Source organism: Entelurus aequoreus, linkage group LG09 (genome assembly GCF_033978785.1).
Source record: "Entelurus aequoreus isolate RoL-2023_Sb linkage group LG09, RoL_Eaeq_v1.1, whole genome shotgun sequence".
NCBI classification, from domain to species: Eukaryota; Metazoa; Chordata; class Actinopteri; order Syngnathiformes; family Syngnathidae; genus Entelurus; species Entelurus aequoreus.
The window spans coordinates 39267082-39284692 of NC_084739.1; the positions used below are offsets into that span (position 1 = coordinate 39267082).

At 39.0% G+C, this 17611-nt stretch overlaps 2 protein-coding genes across 4 annotated transcripts in view; one reads left to right on the forward strand and one right to left on the reverse strand.

Moving 5' to 3' along the window:
- Positions 1 to 2056, forward strand: part of opn3 (opsin 3) — a 59336-nt gene extending 57280 nt beyond the window's left edge. For all 3 annotated transcript variants that reach the window (XM_062057709.1, XM_062057711.1, XM_062057710.1), the window contains one exon: positions 1396 to 2056. In XM_062057709.1, the coding sequence (XP_061913693.1) occupies positions 1396 to 1665 (270 nt within the window). In that variant the 3' untranslated portion in view covers positions 1666 to 2056. The remainder of the gene's footprint in view (positions 1 to 1395) is intronic.
- An 8884-nt stretch (positions 2057 to 10940) lies between these two features.
- The window catches only part of LOC133657428 (kynurenine 3-monooxygenase), a 35021-nt gene continuing 28350 nt past the window's right edge, over positions 10941 to 17611 (reverse strand). The window contains exons 9-15 of the mRNA XM_062058744.1: positions 15437 to 15558; positions 14859 to 15006; positions 14709 to 14766; positions 14557 to 14639; positions 12627 to 12728; positions 12479 to 12538; positions 10941 to 11374 (exon numbers count right to left, since the gene is read on the reverse strand). Coding sequence (XP_061914728.1) covers positions 11228 to 11374; positions 12479 to 12538; positions 12627 to 12728; positions 14557 to 14639; positions 14709 to 14766; positions 14859 to 15006; positions 15437 to 15558 — 720 coding nt within the window. The 3' untranslated portion in view covers positions 10941 to 11227. The remainder of the gene's footprint in view (positions 11375 to 12478; positions 12539 to 12626; positions 12729 to 14556; positions 14640 to 14708; positions 14767 to 14858; positions 15007 to 15436; positions 15559 to 17611) is intronic.

A 17611-nucleotide genomic window follows, 5' to 3' on the forward strand; every position in this document is an offset into this window, starting at 1 on the left:
GGACGCAAAATGGATGACACGCCTTATTCTTCTGAGTTAACAGACACAATACACTTTGCACACTTTTAGTAGATCAGTTTTGCATGTGCTATCAAGTTTGCGTGTATTTTAATACACGTAAACCTTTAGTAAATTAGGTCCATACTGCGCATTATAAAATCCTCCAGTCTTCTGTAAGTTACGTCAGCCGGCTGATGCAGGCCCACCCACATTTTGGAGCTAAAAGTGGCCGTTCCAAAATGTGCTGAAACTTGTTAGAAAACAAGCCTAATATCACTACTGTGTCTACTTTGTGGGGGGGGTTTCATTTTTAGGTCAAAAACTATAAAAGAGGAACTGCACTTTTAATGGAATTTTGCCTATAATTCACAATCCTTATGAGATACATTCTAACTCGTAAATAAAAGTCTGCTTACAATGGAGCCAATGGGAGCTATGGCGTCATTGCGTCTATTGCGTTTATTCTGACCATAAAACCCAATAGCCATCCAAAAAGTGCCAAAATTACCCCATTTACATTTCATGACCTGAATAATAACCAAGTATTAGCGATATTGTTAATATAAGCGCTAACGTTAAGGACCTACATTTAGCGGTGCATTGATCAGAGAGGCAACTTTCTTATGCTGCTGTATTGACATCATACGCTGGTGAGCTGCTTTCTTGCCTCTGAGCTTGTGAAAATTAATTATAGATCAAAAAATAATGTCTCTCACCTTGATAGTAAAAGAATGTGGACATAAACTGAGAAGTTGGTCAACTTTGACAGCCAATTTAGACCCGGAGATGGTGAGAAATACAAGCGAAAGACGCTGGTGTGCACCCACACTTTTTTTTAACCCATCCTATGACTATGAGTCATTCTTTATCTAAACTAGATTATATCAACATCCCATCAGTTGGCATCCCAGTGAGAGCAGACCATGTACAGTAAGTGATGTTTTAGTATGTTTGTTGGCTCTCATGAAGTCTGCAGTGAGTAGTAATCAGTGATGTTGTTGAAGGAAAAAGCGAATGAGTTTTTGAAACTATTGTGCTGCTGTATGGTTAAAATGGGCAAAATACGTGAATATTACGTGTTATTATGAATGTGACTGTTACTGCATTACATCTATACTAACAGAGTGTATATAAAACAATGATGGAGGTGTTTAGAGGCTTTTTAGAGTGCTTTATAGGTGAAATAGCGTGACTGCCATAGACTTTATTAAAAACTGACTTTTGATCCCATTTATTTACTAGCCAGAATGCATTAAAAAAAGGAAAAAACATGTGTTCTTATCTTACTTAAGGATTGTGAATGATTGGCAATATTTTTTCAAAAAGCGCAGCTTCCCTTTAAGTAAGTACCCTGGACTCCAAAGGTTAATCTCTCTTTTCTTACTCACCTCACAGTTCCGACACTGTTTGCTGCAGCTGCTGTGTTCGAGGTTGTCTTGGCTCCAGCGCAGTTTCAAAGAACGCCCCCTGGCTCCGGCCCAGGGTCCCATCCGACCCATTGTGGTTTCCAGCTCATGCGGCAGCAGAAAAAGACCCAAAAAGAGAGTGACCTTCAACACGTCCTCCATCGTCTTCATCATTACCAGTGATGACTTGCACCGCTTAGACGTGACTTCCAAGACTGCAGAGTCGTCCGTTAATGTTATTCAAGTGAAGCCACTGTGATCCCCAGAGACTGAACTGACTCAGGACTCGGCGTACAATTCAAAGCCAAAATCCAAAACGATTTTTTAAAACCTGCACAAGACAGTGAGTGTAAATATCTTCTGTTGTGGCTGAAGTTTAGCACCTCTGCAATGCACTTATCCCTGACAGAGTTCGTTCTAAAGTTATTTAGTGTAAGTATGATATTCTCATCAAAACGTGACATATTTGATGTAGTTAACAACTTTGTCAACTTTCTCATGCTATAGATGTGCTTAGGACTTTGTCGAGTACTAGTATGGATTTATGTGTACCACATTGATTAATAAGAAAACAAGCCTTAGCTCACCTGCCATACTTAAGGACACTGATATTATTGTGTATATTGATTCAATAAAGATATCCTATTTTAGACTACCTGGATCCTCCTCTCGATTTTCAATCTAAATCCCCCCAAATATGACGTGGGCAGCCACCGTTGATAATGTGGGACTTGTATGTATGAAGAGTACTGCAGTGAATTCGATTAGATATGCTCCTGCCAGAAGTGTCTTTCATAACCTCCTGGAGGGTCAGTTACGAACAGATACTGATGCTTGATATAGATTTCTAAAGCTGTGAACATATGAGTTGCAGTCGTGTATATCTTCAATTCCAAATGTCTTAGATCATTTTTCAATGGACGTTAACATGGTAGAATTAAATGTAATATATTTTATTACAATAATCTCAACGTCCTACCAAACTTTATTGTTTAATGATGCGATACATATTCTTCTGAGGATGTGATGAGAGTAAAAATAAATTATAGTTCCGTTTTCAGTATTGTCGCGGCTATCCATACCGTATTTTCTGGAATATAAACCGTACGGGTTTATAAACCACACCCACAAAATTTTAGAAGAAAAAAATATTTGTTCATGTATTAGACGGACACCACAGACCAGACACTAAGCCGCAGATATATTTCAATACGTTGTGAAATGAGATATTTACACAGACAGATTTTGTAAATGTTTATTTACATACCTTAATTGTTTCCAAACGGCAGTAAAACAGCTGATCAAACAAAACAGAAGTCATCTTTTTTAGTAAAATTCAAGATGTTTATCCGTATTCTTTCTCCATCTACTTTGTAAACAGTTTGGGTTTGAACAGTTTCTTAGACTGGATCATAATAAATTCTATAATTTTGCCGTGAGCGAAGAAAAATCCATAGATTACCCGCACCTTTGCATGAACCGCACGGTTCAAAGCTTGGGGAAAAAAAGTAGCGACTTAGAGTCCGGAAAATACGGTAATTGGTTTTGCGGTAAATTCATTTTGGTGAAGTAGGATTATTGTTAATAGATATTTTTCATAATTAGAGCATAGAAAAACAGTTTTATGACCTAATTAAGTGTTTTTTTTCAACTTTATTAATACCCTTTAAACTTTAAATAACACCCATATAGTCATCTTTACACTTGTTTCACCCAAAAAAGTAGCTTTGCATGTGTTCTACTGTGGATTACAGTACTCACCAGTAGCCTGGAGGATCCTTCAAGCGTCATCGCTATTGCTGTCACCCAGCCACTACTTGGAAATACTTCATCACATCCTGGGTTATTCCTCCAAGTTAGAACTGGACTTCCATGTACTAAAACCATTGGTGTTTGTTTTCTGCCAAAACCTGGTCAACCTGACGGTCACAGCTACAACCGTTACCTGTGTTGTTAGCATTCTGTGTTAGCATTGCGTTCCTGCTCAAAGGCTCCCCAATATCAATATCACTTAGTATTGCCCGGACAGCTGCTGATAGCTGATAACAGTCTTGTTATCTTAAGATGGTGCACCGGCTCTGGTACGTCTTGCGTCTCGTCTTTTGACATGGCTCGGGTAAATGGCTCACCAATTTGGAGATGTGTTGTGCATCAGTGAAGTGCATCAGAATTTTTTCTGCCAAAAGTTGATCAACTTGATTGTCACGAAGAAGATAATGTAACACAAATATTAGCCGCTTGTGTTGTTGTTAGCATGGTTCCCCCCTAACCCGGAAACAGAAGTCCTGCTTGAGATAATAATTGAAAAAAGGACAAATACCTCAATGTGATACATAAAAATATGAAATACCATTTAAAGGTATTGTTTGCAACTTCCTCACAGTAACATTTTTCAAAGCAAAAAAATAACAAAAACACCACCGGCCAGCTTATTAGTGGTTTAACAGAGCACATTTGTTTGACAATTGTCTATATTTTTTACAATTACAAAGTTTATGTAATAAACGTTTTTTACCGGCCCGAATAAAATGATTGGTGTTTACGGCTGTCACTCACCCGATCTTGCCAACACGTACGCGCAATGAACCAGTGCAAACATACAAAAGCAGTCCAAGAGAAGCAACGAACAATTTACAGTCATGTTGTTGTTATGATAGAATATACATTCAATGACAGCTAACGCTAGCTATCCAAATTGCTATTATTAGCTAACAACACTAATGTGCGTGCAGGTGTTACGTACGTACTGTACCTAATTACGACATTACGTACGAGAAGCCATGACAGGGCGGGATATACCGTGTAAAACACATTGGAAAGTTGGCGCCCTCTAGGCATCTGTGTGAATGTAGCAATCAGACCCCTTTAATTTAACACTTAATTTAGGCCAAATATTATGCTGTAATTCTTTTTTTTTTAACTGCAATGTTATGTAGCTGCAATGTTTGAAACGTGATGTGGCGAGGAACGACAGGACAGTAGATCCTATTAAAGGTCATAAAAATGTCTTTGTTTGACACACAGCTAGCTCCTCCCCCTCCAAAGCCTCCTGCTAGCTTGACCTTGACGCTCTGATTCCAGATCAACATTTACAATAAAAGTGACTGTTGTAATTGTTACAGTAGATTGATCCTCAAACCCCTCCTTGTGTCTCCTCTATTGCCATTGTTCACTAGCAATAGGGGAAGCTAACACACTAAATGGACTAAAGCACAATCTCAGTTTAAGCCCTAAATACACTAAGGGGGGGCACAGATTAGGTGACCACAGATGACGCGCTAGCTGTTCAAAGTCGGGACCCGGGGTGGACCACTCATCTGTGCATCAGTTGGGGACGTCTCTGCGCTGCTGGACGGGACTCTCACACTAATAACTAGATCCACTCGACGTCTATTGCACCGGTCGCCCAGAGGGTGTCCCCACATCTGCGGTCCCCTCCAAGGTTTCTCATTGTAGCTCATTGGGTTGAGTTTTTCCTTGCCCTGGTGTGGGATCTGAGCCAAGGATGTCGTTGTGGCTTGTGCAGCCCTTTGAAACACTTGTGATTTAGGGCTATATAAATAAACTTTGATTGATTGTCCACACTTTTACTGCAGGCGAGCTACTTTTCAATTGACCAAGTCGAAGGGATCTACCTCATTCATATATATAATTTACATGTATTTATTTATGAAAGAGACGTTTTTGTTAACAAGTTAAAGGTGTCTAATGATAATACAAGCATGTTTAACACATATAGATTCCTTTCTTTCATGAAGACAAGAATATAAGTTGGTGTATTCCCTGATTCTGAAGACTTGCATTGATTGGAATCAGACAGTAGTGATGATAACGTTCACATTTTGAAATGGAGGAGAAAAAAGTCCTCCTTTCTGTCCAATTCCACATGAAAGCGGTTGGTTTTTGGCATCTTATTTGTCCATCTTCCATACCAGGGGTGGGCAATTAATTTTTGCCGGGGGCCGATTAGCAACCCGAGCACTGCTGGAGGGCCACATCGACAATATTTCAATTACATTTTGCTCAATATTATTTTTGATATATACCGTAAGATAAATAATAATAATAATAATTAATAATAATAGTAATACTTCAACATAGTGTGTGTAACAGCATTCCATGACTAATATAAATAAATTAACATTAATAATAAATGACAGTAAAATAAGCACACGTATGACTGAGGAGTCATAGTGTAACTTTGTGTGGTGTTTGAGTTGTCCGACTTTTTGTGTGGCCATAAACGCACCAGTGGTTTAGTGCTATGCGTGTTGGTGACAGATGACAAGTTGGTTTTGGCCTGGTTTGTACGGCAGAAAATGACTAGTTTTTCGAGATAGAATTGTTTTACTCATGTTTTTGGTGTGGTTATGTCCGAATATAAACAGTTTTGCTCAATAAAGTGATCGATATAATTCCTGTCCTCGAAGCATCTCGATAGACGTTACAATAATTGAACGGTGATCAATTGAACGGTGTTGACGAACACCATTAGGGCCGCTTGTTGTCACTGTCACTCAAAGTTGCATTGCAAAATTACATAGAATAAATATGTTTATTTTGTTTAGAATTCAGATGGGATTTGATTTGGTGCGCGGCATATATTTGCTGCGCGCAGCAGACGCTTGAGCAGTGCGCAATTGCACAGGCACGCACCTTAGAGGGAACGTTGCTTTGCAGTCCATGTCTTGTTGGAAACACGCCATTCTTCATCAACTTTTCTCTTTTTAGCGTCTCGGGTGTAAACCGTGCATCACTTGTCGCTGCATGTGCACCTTCACTCGCAGGTTACACACGGACACACGCCCATAAATAATACTTTTCAAAATAAAAGCAGCACAGTTGTATTGCGCGCACGACATAGATGTTTTTTCAACTTTATTTTGTAATTAATGATTGCAGCTGTTCACATTCACTCACAATCACGCACACGCATACGTCCACACGGAAGTAATACAAATAACGATTTTCAAAACAAAAGCAGCACCGTTGTATTGCACACTCGACATAGATACTTTTTAAAATGTATTTTGTAATTTATAATTGGCCTCACGCGGGCCGGACAGGGACGCACAAAGGGCCGGATGCGGCCCGCGGGCCGCAGAATGCCCAGGTCTGTTCCATACTCATTTTTATACACTTTAAAATAAATACATTGGCGGCAAACTCTGCAGCATGCTAGCTTTCTGAGACTGGTGCAGGCAGGATGAAGCAGGGCTTTTATTGTGAAGACAGGAACTATGCAGTCGGTCTTTAGAGTTTTGATGGCAGGTACAGCGCGAGAGTCTGTTGAAATAAAAAGTGTTTCTCGCCCTCCTCTCGGGTCATTGTTTCCTAATAATGATCTAGCAGCAGCCAGCGTCATCTCACAAGACCCTCGGGTGCCGTGAATGTCAATCAAGTGACGAAAGTGACGTTTTAGTGAAGATTTATGATCACTAATTTTTAGGTAAATTTTTTTAATGCCTGGCTGATGATCGACTGACACACCCTCCACGATCGACCGGTGGCTCGCGATCGACGTAAAGGACACCTCTGCACTAAGGCTATGTTCATCCTGGAAGTCAATTGTGTTGTTCATGCCCATATGTGACATGTATCTGATTTGATAATGTACATGTGAAAACTACAATTCTGTTTTGTTTTGTTTTTTTCAAATCTGACCTAGGACTCTTTCGTTTCGGATATAAATCCGATATGTACCTGTTGTATCTGTCTGCAGTTTGAACGTTCTGACTTGTCTACGTCACCAAAAGGTGACAAACATCCCCATTTTTGACTGACCAACACGAATCAGGGCCATGTTTATTTCTGTTAGCACGGAGCTCCACATGTGACGTCATGTTCACGCCAGTTCACGGACGCAATATGTTCATATTAGACAAACGTAGAAATCACATTTTCAGGGCTGCAGAGAACGTTCATGTTTTTAAGAGCAGGCTTACTAACAACAAGACATCATAGCGGTGCCGAAGTCGAGTTTCTTAACATGGAGATATTCTCACTACTTTCCTTTTGTCGAGCACAAAGAAAATAAAATTTTAGTTAAATGTAAGTTGTGTCTTGGATCAAAGATCCTATCTACTGCCCATCCTATCTACCTAAGCAACAGCGGCTGGATTTTAACGGAGGGACTGCTAGCCAGGACAACATTCATAGAGCCATTGCAGCGTATGTGCGAGAAGAGATGCAGGCTATTTCTACAGTGGAGTCACCCGCTTTCAGCAGCTAATTAGCATGATACCGGGCGTCAAATGGCACGGAAAACATGTTCCAAGTACCTGGACAGTGAGGACATAAAAATGGAAAGCAAGCTAAAGACACTCCAAACTCTGCCTCTGCTCATCATTCAGCACTGAATCAGAATCAGAATCAGAAATACTTAGGTACACACTCTGTGAATTCTCTTATATACTCTTTCATTCTAGACTTCTAGAGTGTTTGATTATCACATCACTCTAAATGTATAGACTATAAAGTTCACAAACATAAAGAGGGATCCAAGTGGGCCAGGCCAATCTTTCCTTATCTCTAAACTAAAACTGGGGAAATGTGTAGAGTGCTCTGGGCTTCAGTACAGTGTTGATCTCCTGAAGACAGGATTTTATTTCAGAATTCCTTGAGAGAAAAAAACACCTGGTTAGGCTTTGTGTATGTCATGTGTGCCTTCCTTGGGTGAAGCCAGGTTTACAGCTATGCTGTTATTATGCTGTTTGTTACTTATGTATGTTATGTTGCAGCTATTTAAAATAGTTTTGTCAATTTGTTCTGGCCTGAAATGAATTGGCCATTTGAAACATATCTTTGTCTTTGTGTGTTGTATGTAGACCACATTGCTTTCTGAATTCAGTGATGCAAATGCATGTCAAGTTGATCAACAGATTGTATTATTCTCCAGTGCAATAACAGTACTGAAATGAAGGCTAAAAGGGCATTAATGGGAGACTTTAAAAAAAAAGGAGAAAAAAAAAAGATGTGACTAAATAGTTACTTTTCACAGTAACACATTACTTTTGGGTGTAAGGAACTGAGTAACTGAGTTACTTTTGAAATAAAGTAACTACTAACTAACTAGTTACTGGTTTTCAGTAACTAACCCAACACTGACAACTACATAAAAATATTTGATCTCACAAAAAATCTGAATTGGGCAACATACTCTGCAGTGTAAACGTAGCCTTACTCACACGCTCATTAAACACATTTTATTTATTTATTTTCATAAAAATACATGTACTCATTACCAATGAGTGATACTGAAAGGTAACGGTTTAGCTTTTAGCCTTGTTGGCTAGCGCCACAATGACGCTTCGGTCTGTTCGGGCTATGCTGTTTGGCGCTTTCCCGGTTAGCTGTGGTGCTGGTTAGCCGCATCTATATAACCCCCACATTGCTTGCCTGTCGTATCTCCATTGACATTTTATAATCATATATTACTTTGTGTCGACCTCGGTGAAAGTTTTTAAGAAAGTAGACTGTAGAAGTTAGTGTTGTTGGTCTGATGGATGCAGAGGCTTCAGGCACAAAAAAAAACATTCAGAAGACCGAAGCAACCTGATTGGAAACCAGGGACAGGTGCGTCCTGATTGCCAATCAGTGACAGATGAGGGAGCCAGAGGCAAACAGGAAGGGCAAACAAAAATAAGAACAATGAAAAGGAAATAAAACAAATTAAAAGAAACTAATACAAACCGTCATGTGAGATATTGACAGTCACATGTCTATGCTGTTGTACAGTATGTTTGCTATTAAAGAAAAAAAACATGATCATTTCTCATCACATATTCATTAATACCGATTGAGGGGGAATGAAAAAAATCTGTGAATTTGCTTGGTTGCAAATACTGTCTAACCGTTATGCAGAGAGCATATGTATATTTGTTGATGAGCGGCAGTGACAGATTTAGGATTTAAGAAAATCTGGGGTTTAGCCAGATGGATTTTTTATCATGTGCTGGTGCAATTTTTTTTATTTTTTTATTTTTTATTGAAACGGCATCTAAACTTACAATTCTGACCTTAAAGCAGCTAAAAAACACTGGAATACACTTATAAATGAATATGCTTTCATGAAGCAAAATTATATTATCCAAGCTTGTTTGAATTCTTCCCATGTAACTACGCAGGGATATTGGTGTCTTTGTATTATTTGGACAAACAAAAAAAGATTTGCAATATTATTTTATTGTGCTATCATTCACTTTCTTTGTTACATAACTTTACTGATACGTTCCCTACATTTTAGCAAACCAGCACAGTAACGTCCAATACTGAATCCTCACCCATGTCATTACAGTTGGTGAAAAAAACCATTTAATTCTAAATCATAATATTTAATTTAATAACGCTCTAATGTGTGAGGATCAAGGGCAGCACGGTGGGAGAGGGGTTAGTCCATCTGCCTCACAATACAAAGGTCCCGGGTTCGATCCTGCGCTCGGGATCTTTCTGTGTGGAGTTTGCATGTACTCCGGCTTCCTCCCACCTCCAAAGACATGCACCTGGGGATAGGTTGATTGGCAACACTAAAATTGGCCCTAGTGTGTGAATGTGAATGTGAATGTTGTCTGTCTATCTGTGTTGGTCCTGTGATGAGGTGGCGACTTGTCCAGGGTGGTACCGCGCCTACCGCCCGAATGCAGCTGAGATAGGCTCCCGCGACCCCAAAAGGGACAAGCGGTAGAAAATGGATAGATGGATGTGTGAGGATCAGCTGCTGAAGCATATGCATGCATGCTATGCCTCTCTGTTGGATCCCAGTACTACACGTTGCTTCTGTGAGGTTTTTTTCCCCTCCTCAAAAGTAAAATTCAGATTTAGGGCTTTTCAGAATAAATCCCTGGCTTATGCCGTAGTACGCCGCCCCTGATGAGCGGCATGATGGCGTAGTGGTTGGCACATGTGTCTCACAGAAATCCAGGAATGATTTTCTGTGCTTGCATGGGTTTTCTCCAGATACATCCCAAAAACATGCATGTCGAATGCTCGATAGTGTGAATGGTTGTTTATATATACAGTACGTGTCCAGTAATTGGCTGGGGACCAGTCCAGGATGTTTGAATAAAAAAATAGTCTGAGATTTAGATTGAATACAATCTTTTAAATGATATATCCCAAAACTAAAATCTTTGCTCCAAGTAATAACCAACTGGCAAATATTGTACCACAATATTATAACAAATGTTGTGAAAGTGGGACAGACAGCAGGTGGAAAAAAGAGGCTTCCCATATCACACCGTGCTCACCAGAGGTAATGCAACTAATGATGATAGATGTCCCAGGTGATCATCCATCATCTCATCTGGTGCATACCCCCATGTTTTGCGGAGGCAATACGCACACATTTCTCATTTTTACACATTATTTTAAGTATGATCCTGAATCAATGTATTAAAGATGTAGTTTTCTATTTATCATTGTTACGTTAGTTTGTTCTTAACCAATAGTTTCCTATTAATAAGTATGGATTTTGAAAATGGAAAATGTTTTATTGAGATCTGGGATGAGTCATTGAAGAGGCTTATTATTGAAAGAAAATCTAATGTTTTTTTTATTTCTGCAAATAGTCAGTTGTTCAAATAGATACAAAAGATTCATATTTATGTCAATGATTCAACATTTGACACCTACATTTGAGCTACCTTGTTTAATAATTTTCACATTTCTGATTATATTTCATAAAAATCATCAACAAATGTACCACTGGGCCTATTTTCCCGATATTAATCAGATAAATTGAGTATTATGCTTGGATACATGGTCTCTCTGAGTTGGAAACTTTAATTACTGCAATGTCAGGTCAGACAAATAGTACCAAATACTCAGGAGGACGAAAATGGCGTGATATGGTTCCACACTTTCTCAATGGCGATGCAGAGCTTGTTGATCTCTGGGGGATATTTGATGAGCAGGTAAGAGCCACCCAAAATTGCTCCTGTACCACCAAGCAACAGACCACGATTTATCACCTGTAAAAATATAAACAATAATACATTTTCATTTTGAATTCAATAGAGTTTGAAAATGTGAATATTCTCAGTGTTTGATGCTCATAGCTTTAGGCAGAGATTTGCACTTATGGATTCATTTGGTTCAATGTTTCACTGCTTTTTGGAGTTATAGTTATGTACAATTACTCAGATGAAAACTTAATCTGAGTAATTTACAAAAATAATTTACGAGTAAAATTACATCTAGTCAGTGTTTTTTTCGACTTATAAGGTTCAATGTACTGCCGATATTGCTGATTTCTCTCCCTCACGGCTTGTAAACGTCACTTTGTCCGTTGGAAACATCGCTACAAGTTCAGACAATTAACGAAAAAGGTAAATAAAAAATCCTGCCCCATCCATTAGGCCAAAATCCATTACTGAGGGTCTGTTCAAACAATTAAGCACATGTATGCTCAAGAAAAATGTTTTTTAACTACCAGTTTATCCAGTGCTGCAGACTTTCCAGAGTGTAAATTAAATGTTTCTAAAAGTATAATTCACTCCCATGCTCAATGCTACAGTATGTTATTATAAGACTTAGGACCTGATCTACCAATGGTTTGTGTGTATTAAAACATGTGAAAACTTAGTAACACACACATAGTTAATCTACTAAATGCAGGTTAGGGTTAGGATTCCGTCTCTTAAAGTGGTCATATTAGGTCAGGCCTGTTCTTTTTGAAAAATGTACATGTTAAAATTGTGTTGTTTTGGGAAGGCCAAGCGTCAATTAATTTCAATGGGCAGAGCTGATTTGAGATACAAGTGTTTTGAGTTACGAGCTCAGTCGTTGAACCAAACATGCTCGAAAGTTGTGGTAATATGGTACTTTAATTAATCTATCACCTATACTGTATGAAAAAAAATTAATGCAATATGCATTTTCTTCAATCATTCCAGACACAACACCGCCGTGCCGGCGGAGCGCACCTCCTGTGTTCTGAAAAAAGGTTCTGTTCTCTAGATCGCCCTTCAAAATAGCCCAGAAAAGGTGGTACATATTATATTTGTGTGCTGCATATTCAACGATATGACAAAACACCACAGGTTGGACCATTAGATGCCGTAAATGAGGCGTACTTTGTCTTGCCAGTGCCAGCGTGCTACAGCTTCATGATATCGTGTCCTGGTGAATGTAACCTGGAGACAGTGGAGAAAACAAGTTTTAAATTATTAGATGATACATGATATTCTATATACTGTATTTTCTAGTATATCTTGTACTTACCATTGTGTAAAGTGGGATTATTTTCTTTGGCATAAGAAAGTGAAGGATGTTATCAACACTTTTTCGGAAAAGGAACCATTTGGAATTGACATGTGCTCGCATCTGCAAAACAAACAGGGTGTGGGTTTGTTTATTTATATTTTAATCTGGGAAGGCGATCTTGCCACCATATTGAAATATTAGCACTCAATTAGATCAAAGAGCTAAATTTTACTGTCAAATTTAACATCAACAACAGGAAGTCTGTATCAAGAACTGTGGTGATGCCTACTGTACCACCGACATTATGATGTTCCTCATTTGAATTTTACAAGAACATTGCAGTCTGTCTACAAAAAAAGCAATGCATAAATTTGCATATCATGTCATTATAGTCATTACAGTTCCTTTGCTCCACTATAGTGGCACCAAAAGCTATTTGCTTACCCTTGTATATAATAAATACAATTGCTTTGGATCATTTTAATGACTTCAGGTGTACATTTTAATGCATAGCACCACTTAGTTTGGTGTTCATATATTCATAATGGTTGTAAACACGTGCTTGCACAATCACTCTGTTTACTGTACATACACACAATATTCTTGTGTTAAAGGTTTTTGAAACATCCATCCATGTTTCTACCGTTAATCCTTCTTGGGGCCACCAGAAGGCTGGAGCCTATCCCAGCTGCACTCAGGCGGAAAGTAAAATGTGTTTTTCTGATTGCCAATTTCAAATCAATGTTATTTTTGGAATATTAAAACTCGATTTAGGCCCTTGGCATGTGCTTGTATCATTCCAAATGTAAAAACATAAATCGGGAAATGCTCCGTAATATAACATTAACATGGATCGGTTTGCAGTCGAGTGTGACGTGACTGGGAGGAGAATCCAGCACCAACCAAGGACGAGTCCATGGTTGTCGCCTGAAAAAAAGGTGGAGTGCCACCTCCAGGTTGGGGAGGAGATCTTGCCCCAAGTGGAGGACTTCAAGTACCTTGGAGTCTTGTTCACGAGTGAGGGAAGAGTGGATTGTGAGATCAACAAGCGGATTGGTGCGGCCTCTGTAGTGATGCGGACCCTGTATCAATCCGGCATGGTGAAGAAGGAGCTGTACCGGAAGGCAAAACTTCTAATTTACTAGTCGATCTACGTTCCAATCTTCACTTATGGTCATGAGCTTTGGGTTATGACCGAAAGGACAGGATCACGTGTACAAGTGGCCGAAATGAGTTTCCTCCGTTGGGTGATGGGGCTCTCCCTTATAGATAAGGTAAGAAGTACTTTAATTTGGGAGGAAATCAGAGTAAAGCCGCTGCTCCTCCAAATCAAGAGGAGCCAGATAAGTTGGTTCTGGCATCTGGTTAGGATGCCATTCGGACGCCTCCCTGTGGAGGTGTTTAGGTCATGTCCGATCGGTAAGAGGCCACTGGGAAGACCCAGGACACATTGGGGAGACTATGTCTCCCGGCTGGCCTGGGAACATCTCGGGTTTCCCCGGGAGGAGCTGGACGAAGTGGCTGGGAAGAGGAAAGTCTGGGCTTCTCTGCGTAGGCTGCCGCCTCCGTGACCCGACCTCGGATAAGCGGAAGAAGATGAATGGATGGATGAATGGATATAACATTAGAGAGGTCCTATCCTGTTTATTTCATGGTCTTTTAAAATTAAGTTGGAACCCAGTTTGGCACAAAAGTAATTTTCTTTGAACAAAATACTCCATGAATCTGAAGTTGTGTACGAGGTAGATTAGCATTTTTCTCCTTTTGGCCGACATGCTCGGATTTTGCAACCAGCTCCCGACTACACCTAGCGTGTTGCCATTGGTCAGGGTTCACGTGTCAGGTCCAACATTGGCCATAAAAATGGCTAAATATGATATAATGCAGTGTTGTATTTTAAAGTGTGAGGTCAAGTTGAACACATTATTAGTAAATAAACATGCATTACTTCTACATAGTTGTACATGGCCAGGTCTGCGATTGCATGGTCATCAGGAACTCTCACTCTGGTGTATTCAGGCAGCACAGCACCTGTGCACATTCCAGGAGCAAACACTCAAAATTTCTTGAAACTGTCCCGTGTCGCATTTTCGCATTTACCGAAATCCTCATTGAACTGCTCCATCACTTCATCAAAGACGATGCAGTCCTCAAAACCCTACAAAGTGTAAATTGATAGAAAAATATTATATGGTAAAAAAATTAAAATCCATATTTGAATGTGTTCTTTCATCCTCTTGGTGCACTTACAGCGTTCATCCCCTGTCCGTAGAAAGGTACCACTGCATGTGCCGCATCACCCATAAGGACACATTTGTCTCCGATGTGATACGGGGAGCACTTAATGGAGACCATGGCCTGGGCAGGCAGTCGGAAATAATCCCTTTTGAGAGAATCACTGGTAGGTGCGAATGGGAATATAATAAAAACAGTTAGACTTATTTGTTTAGACAGCTGCATCCTTGCAAACAATGCACAGGTAGGTTTGGATGGCTTCTTAAGGCATCTTTCCCATCTGAGTAAGCTAAAGCAGGTGTGTATAGAGTTTGTTTACTCAACCAGAGAAGGACTAAATGACACATTGGGTTGTCCTCCGAATGATGGCGGTCTATGTGCTCTGCCTGTCAGTCACAACACATGCTTCACCTCCAATTAAAAGCAGCCCGCACAAAGACATGTAACAGCCATACTTCAATTTCACGCGTCACAGACCGTGCTCGTCTGGCTGGAGTCGACGGGATGAGAGTATTCTTAGAATGGATTGCCGTGATTGGATGGGGGGAAACAAAGGCAAAGGAGAGAGAGGTGGAGGTGAGGAAGTGGCTTACACTCCTATTAACGGTATGGCGTCAGGGAAGTATTCCTGGAAAAACCCAATGACTTCATTTCCAGTGGTGATCTTCTCAAACTCTTCAAAGGGCATGAAGAGAGTGCAGGTAAAAGTCTTGTCCTTTAAAAACAAAATCATTTTAGCTCCTCATTTACAAAGTGACTCATGAGAATGTTCATTCACTTATTTACAAACCATGCCTCTCTATTTACGGTCAAGCCTCACTTCAGGTTCAAAGTGTACTACGTACATCTTGAAGTCAAATATTGTGTTGATCTGGAGCCAACAAGAGTTAGTCAGCCTTGTTTGGAGAATAGTTTTGTTTTTTTTACTGGGAAAGCATTATAATCATGAACTTCAAAAAGTACTCAAAGACGAGCATGACATTGTATTGGGAACCGCATGATGATGATGAACATTACAACCATCATGTTGCAAACTCAAAGCACAACAGGTAGACGACTACTACTACAGAGAATAATTACAGTAAAAAAACTAACGCTTACAATTACACGTAGCCATTTAGAAAAGTGTTGCAATGCATGCTGGGAAGCACAATACCTACTTTGAAAGCTGCCATCTAAATACAACTAACTAAAATTAGAGTACAGTTGTTCCTCGTTTATTGGTTCCATGCACGACCGCGGTCAATGAATTTTCGCAAAGTAGGATTATTCTTAACATTTTCATAGTTATAGGATAACAAACTGTTTAGAGCCTTCTAAATATGTATTTTAATAGTATTAGAGCCCTCTAAACATTAAATAACACTGCAGTTTTTGGGGAATTTTGCCTGTTGTTCACAATCATTATGAAAGACATGACGACGGATGTATTTTTTATGCATTCTAACTTGTAAATAAATGTGAAAAAAATTCAGCTTACAAGGGAGCCAATGGTAGGTCCTCTACTCCGCCTATAAAACCCTCTAAATAACCACCCATAAACCACCAACAATAATCAATTTACATTTTGTGACTTAAAAATTAACCAAGTATTAGTGATATTGTTATTATAAGCGCTAACGCAGACATACTTTTTATAGCGCTGCAGTAATCACAAGTGGTGCCAATGTTGACATCATCGAATGGTAAACTGCTTGCTCGCTTCCCTGCTTGTGAACGTTAATTCTAAATCATAAATAATGCCTCTCACCTGGATGGTAGAAGTACGAGGATGTAATCCGACATGTTGGTACACTTTGAAAGCCAATGTAATCCCGGAAATGGCGAGAGCGACATGAAAAGGATTATGAGTCATTCATCTTTTAAACAGTAATATAACAAGATTCTGGCAGTCTGCATCCTAATGACAGCAGACATTACACAGTAAGTGATGTTTGTTGGCTCTCATAAAGTCTGCAGTGAGCATTAATCAATGATGTAGTGGAAATAAAAGCGAACGTTGTGATTCGTTTTTGAAATTTATGCGCTGCGTATGCTTAAAATGACTAAAATACGTAAATTATAAATCTTATTATAAATGTGCCTGTTACTACATTACATATATACTTACAGCATGTACATAAAACCTTAATGGAGGTGTTTGGATGTTTTAAGGGCTTTATAGGCAAAATAGAGGGACTCCCATAGGCTGCATTGTAAGCGGACTTTTGTTTGCATTTATTTAATATTTAGAATACATTAAAAAAGAAAAGCATATATGTTCTTGTTTTACATAAGGATGGTGAATAATAGGCATAATTCAAAAAAAAAGGGCAATTCCCTACAATATATATTACATAAAATACATAAATAAAACTTAATTTAACACTTAATTAAGGCCAAAAACGTATAGAATGTGCTTTTGAAAAAAAAATTCAAAATATATAAATACCTTTTTTTAATATGCGATATTGTGTACCTAGCGAGGGACAACTGTATCGCCAACAAATGTTCAAGAAAAACAAAAGTTATGGATAATATTTTGATCAACATTTTTTATTTTAGTTATCAAGATAACATGAAAACAAAAAATGTTTTAACTGCATATAAACATTAAATAACACATACACGCAGCCTGCATCAGAACATTACAAAGAATGATTAGAGCTACACTAAAGAGAATACGGTTAAACATTTGCGAGGGAAAAGTTGTATGTGATGTATAAAATAAAAATAAAACACAAACTATTGACCCCAATTTGGATGTTTTAGACTTATTTATATAAAAT